Source organism: Mustela nigripes, chromosome 2 (genome assembly GCF_022355385.1).
Source record: "Mustela nigripes isolate SB6536 chromosome 2, MUSNIG.SB6536, whole genome shotgun sequence".
In the NCBI taxonomy this organism is placed as follows: domain Eukaryota; kingdom Metazoa; phylum Chordata; class Mammalia; order Carnivora; family Mustelidae; genus Mustela; species Mustela nigripes.
The window spans coordinates 205306979-205314605 of NC_081558.1; the positions used below are offsets into that span (position 1 = coordinate 205306979).

The 7627-nt window shown below is 39.5% G+C and overlaps 1 protein-coding gene across 1 annotated transcript; it reads right to left on the reverse strand.

The window, feature by feature from the left end:
* Window positions 1–5662: 5662 nt before the first annotated feature.
* On the reverse strand, window positions 5663–6249 carry LOC132010299 (keratin-associated protein 13-2-like). Its single transcript, XM_059388197.1, has one exon. It carries the CDS (start codon window positions 6188–6190, stop codon window positions 5663–5665), a length of 528 nt encoding a protein of 175 aa, XP_059244180.1. The 5' UTR covers window positions 6191–6249.
* Between the last annotated feature and the right edge of the window lie 1378 nt (window positions 6250–7627).

Here is a 7627-nt window from a genome sequence, read left to right on the forward strand (position 1 = left end):
AAAAAAATGTGGTTCACATGTATTACATGTTTTAAAATGTTTTACAATTAACGTTTCTTTTTTTTTTTTTTAAAGATTTTATTTATTTATTTGACAGACAGAGATCACAAGTAGGCAGAGAGTGAGAGAGAGGAGGAAGCAGGCTCCCCGCGGAGCAGAGAGCCCGATGTGGGGCTCGATCCCAGGACCCTGGGATCATGACCTGAGCCGAAGGCAGAGGCTTTAACCCACTGAGCCACCCAGGCGCCCCAACAATTAACATTTCTGATTTCACATACTGTTGTCAGAAGTCTTGAAAGACTGAATTAGGGGACCTGGGACTGAATTACTCTGTGGCCTGTCTTGCACACCATTCAGGGTACCTGCACTTTTTATTGCTTTTGATCTGTTTTGTTGTAGAAAATTGATAATAATAATGAAATGATTCTTGTCCATAGAAATGAAAATGATTTCTATCCAGTGCCGTTGATTTTTCACCCATAGAGTGACCACTTTGCATCGATCTTTGTAAATTCATTTCAGCATTTCTGACAGTCTACATAACTGTGTCCCTTGACTTCTCCTTCAAGCCACTTGTACCTTTCCAATGGCCCTTTCACTTATTAATGTGTTCAATAAGATATTTCATGTGTTTTTTTCTTTTTGTGTACTTGAGAATCATGATTCTACTATTTGAAAAGTTATCTCAATATTATTACATTTTATATTGCATCCCATTTTATCTATTAGCCTTCTGTCCCATGCTTTTCTGGCCACAGAAGAATACAAACTGTAGTGGGGGCATTAAGAGCCCATCCCCACAACACACTATTATCATATAATATGAATACGTCTATAACGCTGAAAGAAATCTTAGAGATCACAGATTATAAAGGACTATCTCATTTTGCATGTATGGAAGACGATACACAGAGAAGGAGGTGATGGATATAAGATCAAAGTCTGGTTAATAAGAGAATCAGCACCAGAACCCAACTCTCAACATATTTTTTATTTGCTCTATTTCCCAGTTGATAGTGTCATAAAAGGAAAAAGAAATTACAAGATTTCAAAAGCCTAGTCTACTGAAAGTAATCCTACATATAGCAACATTTTTCTAAGTTGGAAATTTAGTGTCTATTTAACAAAAAGATCAATATTTCTTTAAAACCTAGAATATCCAAAAGATATACCAGACCACACACACTAATGAAAAATAATCTTGGTTCCAGTAAGTTAAATCTCTACAATCTCATTTTTCTTCATTATTTTATACTTGCTTAAAGGATATACTTCATTGCAAAGGATAGGCCTTGAAATGTAACATTACTAAGATTTAATAATTTTTAATGGGTGAATCAAATGGAAGGAGTGATGGGCAAAGGCTATTTTTCTCTAGGTAGATGGTTGCTTATCCAATCTCTATGTGTATCTTAGGACAGGTACAGTTTATCTGGGAAAAGGTCACAGTCCAATAAGGAAATATTCATTATTTGACAATCATAATTGTGTAGCGAGGGCTCAACATCACCAGAAGCTTGTGTAGTCTGTGCGTGGAAAATATGATCATGCAGCAGTTTGATGAGTAATTTATATAGAGAGACTGGTTGGCAAAATATCCAAACAATTTACAGAAGCAGATAGGTTGGGTGGCAGAAACAGGGCCCACAACCGAGAAGTAGCAATTATTATGTCCCTAGACCCAAGACTCGTCAGCAAGGTGGTGGGGCCTGCAGAAAGCAACAGATCTTGGCTGGCATGCATGTGACCATCAACATACATGGTAATTAGAGAGTAGATGTGAACACATTCTAGGACTGGGGCTTGGGTGTATGAGTGGAAACCTGGGGTGTATCCTTTAAGAAGGTAGTCCCTTGCACAACTCTGATGGTGAGTGTACCCTTAAGAATGTGATGCCACAGTAATGCAAATCAGTGGGATGAGAACAGACACAGCAGAACACTAGGAAATCAGACAACCCCTAAGGGGTCAGTGAGGGAAACTCCCAAAGCAACAGTAGGTAAGGTGCAGTGAGAAGTATGATTTCCTGTTGAATAGCTGCATAAAGTATTTTGAACTTGAGAAACAATTCACATTTCCTTAATTCTGAGTGCAATGTCTCTGTAGTTATAGTCCACATCTCGGAACTCTACCCTGTGTGTGTTAGCATTTTATTAGATTGTTAATTGCAACTGAATGAGTCCCCAGTCACAGAAATAAGCACATTAATTTTGATTCCCAAGAATAACAGGAGCCCAAAGAACCATTCCCATGTATCAAATATGAAGGCTCTTTTTTATCAGTGATGTCTCGTCACTCCAGACACAGGCTCAGGCTTTCTTTCTCAAACACTGGTGTGGCTACTGTCTCTATTTCTGGATCTGTAGTGTTGCACCAGCTCACTTTTTATTATTATGTAATATCTTACCTTCTTGTGCCCAGATTTCAGAGTTTAATAAAAAGAGCCTGCCACTTTCCTCCTTGAACCCCGCACAATACTCTTCCAGGTGATTATGCCATTGCTTATGCAGTTACCTCTCTTGAGGCTCCCTTGCCACCCCCTTAAACCCACCCCTCACACCAACATAATGGGAGGAAGTTTGTCTCTTCCACTACGTGTGAATTAGCTCTTAATAGACCAAAGTCTTTGTCTTTTCTGAGTTCCCAGCATTCTTCACAAAAGAGCTGTAATGCAAACTTCAAATTCCAAGTATATTTAGTGAGCTGAATTCAGAGCAAGGAGCTGATGTCATCTAATGTAGTAAGGGCATTAGAAGTGGGGTACTTACGAATGAGCAGACTTAGCTTGAGAGGTAAGTGTCCCTCTTCTCTCTTAGCTTCTTCCTAGTCAACGACAGAGCCTTGCCTACCATTATACCTTGTCTCCATTCATCCAGAAAACCAATGTTACCTGGTGCCCAAACTCAACAGGGCACCAGAAGGTGGATGTGGAAAAAAGCAGGGTGCCCATAAGAGGTAAAAAATCATAGAGAGAGGCAGGTCAGGAGGGAAGGAAAGAGAAAGAGATGGAAATAATGGAAATATGAGAGAGAAAGATGGAGATATGAGGGGAAGAGAGAGAGAGAGAAAGATGGAGCAGTGGAGAGAGAGATATGGAGATATGAGCGTTAGAGAGATGGAGATATGGGGAGCAGACCGAGAAGAAAAGCAGAGAGCTGAGAGAAGAGAAGGGGAAACTAGCAGTGATGAGATACTGAGAAAATCACAAGGCAAAGAATGAAGGGTGCAAAGGGTATTCATCATGCCTGCTCCCTGAAATCTGAATGTTCCTGCTCTATTGGGAAGAGCTTGCATATTAAAAGTATACTGATGTATCTATTTCCTCTCCCCTCCTTTGCCTTTCTGTTTCAATTTGTGGCCGTTCACCTCAAAGATTCCATTATAGTGGGGGGAAAATCTCCAAGTCATTCCAGAACTAGATCCTCTATGTCACTGGATCCTTCCATCGTGGGGTTGTTCTCAGTTTTAAACATTATCTGTACTCATCACTTTTGTGGGGCCTCATGCCTTCCTTGATTGAAAGTAGAATCACGTTTGCTGACTCTGTCCCCAGGACTTGCTCACTGGCCATACTACTGTGACCCTCTTAGTTTGCTTTCCCAAATGTTTTCTTTAATCTACATTTTATTCATTCTACATTACTTTAGGAAGGAAATAGTAGTTTGCTCTCACTGCTAATGGTCATAGAGTCATAGAATCTTTTTATCTTACTAATAAAATTTTTAAGTGTTTCTTCACACCATAGTCTGTACTATGAGTAAGTCTGCACCTAGCTGGCACATTTTTATTAATTATAACTCTTTGAATGTGAGTGACAGAAATCTTACTTTAATTATTTTAATTAGTTTAAACCAAAAGAAGACCTTATTGGCCCATATAATCAAAGTACATGAAGGGCTAGTAAAGCTGGCTTAAGGGACGATGGAAACCAGAGACTCCTGTGTCACCAGCAACTTCTATGTCTCTATTCCTCTATTTTCTGTCTCTTGGGCACCTTTCTGTGCACAGAAAACTGGGTTCCCATGCAACCACGCTTAGTCCATGATTGTCTTGGATATAAGAGAAAAGGAACAGGGCACCTGGGTGGCTTAGTCAGTTAAGTGGCTGCCTTCAGCTCAGGTCATGATCCCAGAGTCCTGGGATCGAGCCCCACGTTGGGCTCTCTGCTCAGTGGAGAGCCTGCTTCTCCCTCTTGCGCTGCCTACTTGTACTCTCTATCTCTGTGTCAAATAAATAAATAAACCTTTAAAAAAAGAGAGAGAAAATGAGCCCTCTTCTCTCAGCTTCAATTAGAAAAAGCTTGAGGAAAATGTGTTAGGGAAGACAAATCAATAAACACTCATGACGCATAATTAGAGTACGTGGTAAATATCTGTTGGTGATTTCTCCCACTCATGATCAGTTGTCACTAAATATGTTATGAAAAAGTTTTAACTGAATTGTAATGATACATTTAGCCTCTGAAACAAAAACTTAATCATATTAAAAATAAACACAGAGGGTATTCTGCCTCAGATCTGTGTAGTATCCTACAAGGATATGTCTGCTTTTCACTACCACTACTGAGTAGTGGGTCCCAAGGATACCTGCATGGGTTATAAGATTCAGAACATGGAAAGTTATCTAATCTTACCTCCAATTGAAAGGCAGAAGTCACTAAGACAAACAAACATGGGATTTATTCATCTTCTACTTGTTGAGAAACTGAATAGCTTCAAAGTACCTGTGTCATAATAATTATGTAAATTTACAATTCACAAATTTATATTTCTTTATAATAAGCCAAAATATTTCTCCCTATAACTCTTTCTATTCCTCACAGTTTTAAACTTTTAAGACTCTGTTTATCTGTCTCTCTCTTCCACACACACACAAACACACACACTGAATAATCCATATTTCTATATATTTAAAGGCAATCATCATGTCCTATAACCCCTAACACTTCATATTTTCACTTTTTCATGTCAGCATATCAGATTTATTCAATAATTTGTATATTTTTAAAATGCTTTTTCACCCGGTTAACATCACAAGATAAATTCTAATTCAATACTGTTTTAAAAATGTAAACTGAAAACCAAATAAACATAAGATGTTCAAAACTAGATAAGCATACTGGAAACATGATAAGAATGTTGACTTTATATGGGCCTACTCTCAATAATAAAAACCCTAACAGCTTCGGAAAACATGCACACTTAATAGCTCTCAGTCAGTAAACTGCCTGGAGAATTTCACCATACACTGGGCCTGACACCATTTCCCAAGAAAATCCAAACCTATTTCCTAAGGAAAGTATTCTGAGGGTCTGGAGCCCCAAAGATAGATCGCAAATCAGACTTTGAAAATCAATAAGAACAATGAGAACATTCCAGATGCAAGAGTAAATGTGTTTATTAGGTCAAGCAAAACTGAACTTCCATACATTTTATAAGAAGAATTTATGTAATTCTTAGTCAATTGTTCAAAATTACAGGCACACACTTAATATTTTCATCATTTGTTAAGTTCACTGAAGGAACTAGTCTATGAGCTGATACCTAATGCCAGACAGAGGGTGAAGAGCTGGCGATAAGAGGCATTAGCTGACATTACTGAGAACACTACAGTAGCAGCTCTATGTAGAGACTGTAACATTTTACTCTAAGTGTCTGGAAACTCAACAAGTTGGTCTACAGAAGGCTGATCTATAGGTTGGCCTGTAACAAGAAGACTGGCAGCTCCTAGAAGCCAAGTTGGTTGGATCCCAGAATCTGGATCCATAGCCCAGTGAAGGGAAGCCACAGACTCCATAACTCATGGATCTGGAGCCCTGGGATCCACAAGCCAGTGAGTAGCAGCTTCTAGATCCATAGCTCAGGGAATGGCAGCTGCTGGACCCAATGCCCACAGACCCAGAGCAAGTCGTCTGGCAGGGATTGCAGAGTGTGGAGGTCCTCGGACTGTTGCAGGATGTCTGGCAAGGAATGGACACCATGCAGGATGTCTGGCAGCTGGTGGGCTCACAGCAGTTCTCCTGACAGCCCCTAGCAGGGGAGGAACTCAGCTGACAGGTGCTGGGAGAGCAGGAGTCAGTGCGGTAGACCAGGTTGCTGGGGCAGGAAGAGCCACAGGAGGAGTTTACATAGCGCATGTACCCCCCAAAGGAGCTGGAGGAGACATTTCCAGAGCAGCAGCTGTAGGACATGTTGGCAGGAGATGTAAGTCCAGCTGAGTGACCGTGAGGAGATGCTCTGAGTTTCAATGCCATAGTCTGGACTCCAGGTTATATATACTCTTAGAAATGGGTGTGTCATCGTCCAGATGCTCCCTCCTCCTCGCTCGTCACTTTATGCAAGAATGCCTCACTAGGTTATTGCCTAACTCTAATTTATCACATCTTCACATAGTTAATTGTGCTTCAATCATTCTGATACATCTTGGAAGAAGCTTCTCAGTTTCTTTCCCAAGGAATTCTCTATGAATTGACCTTTGAAGTTATACATCATCACATTTCCAATACCCTTCCTCTTTTTATCTATGTGGGCCTTGAGTCCTTATCACACCAAATGGACTTGCATAAACTTTTCCTTCACTTCTGCAAGGCTATCAGGAGCATCAGTGGTTACTATTCAAAATACTTTTTCCTTTTCTTCATAAGCATATAACAATGGATTTCTCCAAATGCTAACTATACTCAGGAGACTCAACAATCTATCAATCAAACCTTTTACTCTTTTTCTATTTGAATTAATCCATGTAATTACTGATATGTATTATTGACTTTCTTCTATCTTGAGCTCACCACTGGGATTAAGGGATATGGATATCACCCTTGCTGACCATGCCAGTGGACTTCTTTAAAGGGAATGGAAGCCTAAATCTCTTCCTTAAAGGATGCTCTTCTAGAGACAAATCGTAAGAGACTCTTAATCTCAGGAAACAAACTGAGGGTTGCTGGGGAGGGGAGGGGAGTGGGAGGGATCGGGTGGCTGGGTGATGGGCATTGGGGAGGGTATGTGCTATGGTGAGAAAAAAAATTAAAATTAAAAAATAAAAAATAAATTAAAAAGAAGAAAATTACTCAAATAACTTCACAAATCTCCCAACTTGGATTCTGTTTAAAGTAATAGCTTTATACAACATAAATACATTTTAACTATCAAAAGAGCAATAAATAAATAAATAAATAAATAATAAAAACAATAAACACAACCCTTTGGGTGAGACTTTAAGCAGAAGTGTTTGCTGGAACTGAGTTTCTGCGTGTATTTTCTGAGAAGCCTATGTTGCTGTAGGCATCTTCTCTGCTTTATCCTAACCCAACTCACAGTTTTGTTTTGCTTTTTGTTTTGTTCTGTTTTGCCTTATTTCTTGGTGAAGGGACATATTCCTAGTTCTGCTTACTAATTTATATCGGGAATTAACACCAAACATTTTCTGAAGCAGCTAACTTGAAGTATTAGAGCTACATGGGTCTTTAATATCTGTGGCGAACCCACACATGGAAAAATTATGCCTTGGAGAGGTTCAGTGAATGCCTCCTAACTGCTAGGAAAGATAGAAGCGGAAACCACAGTCTCCTTATGCAGAGTCAAGACCCAAATAGTCTGCAAATATAAAAAGCAAATTTAACTTTAACTTG

What these genes read in the sequence shown, in the direction of transcription:
- LOC132010299 (XM_059388197.1), bottom strand. Translation starts at nt 6,190, where the DNA reads ATGTCCTACAGCTGCTGCTCTGGAAATGTCTCCTCCAGCTCCTTTGGG.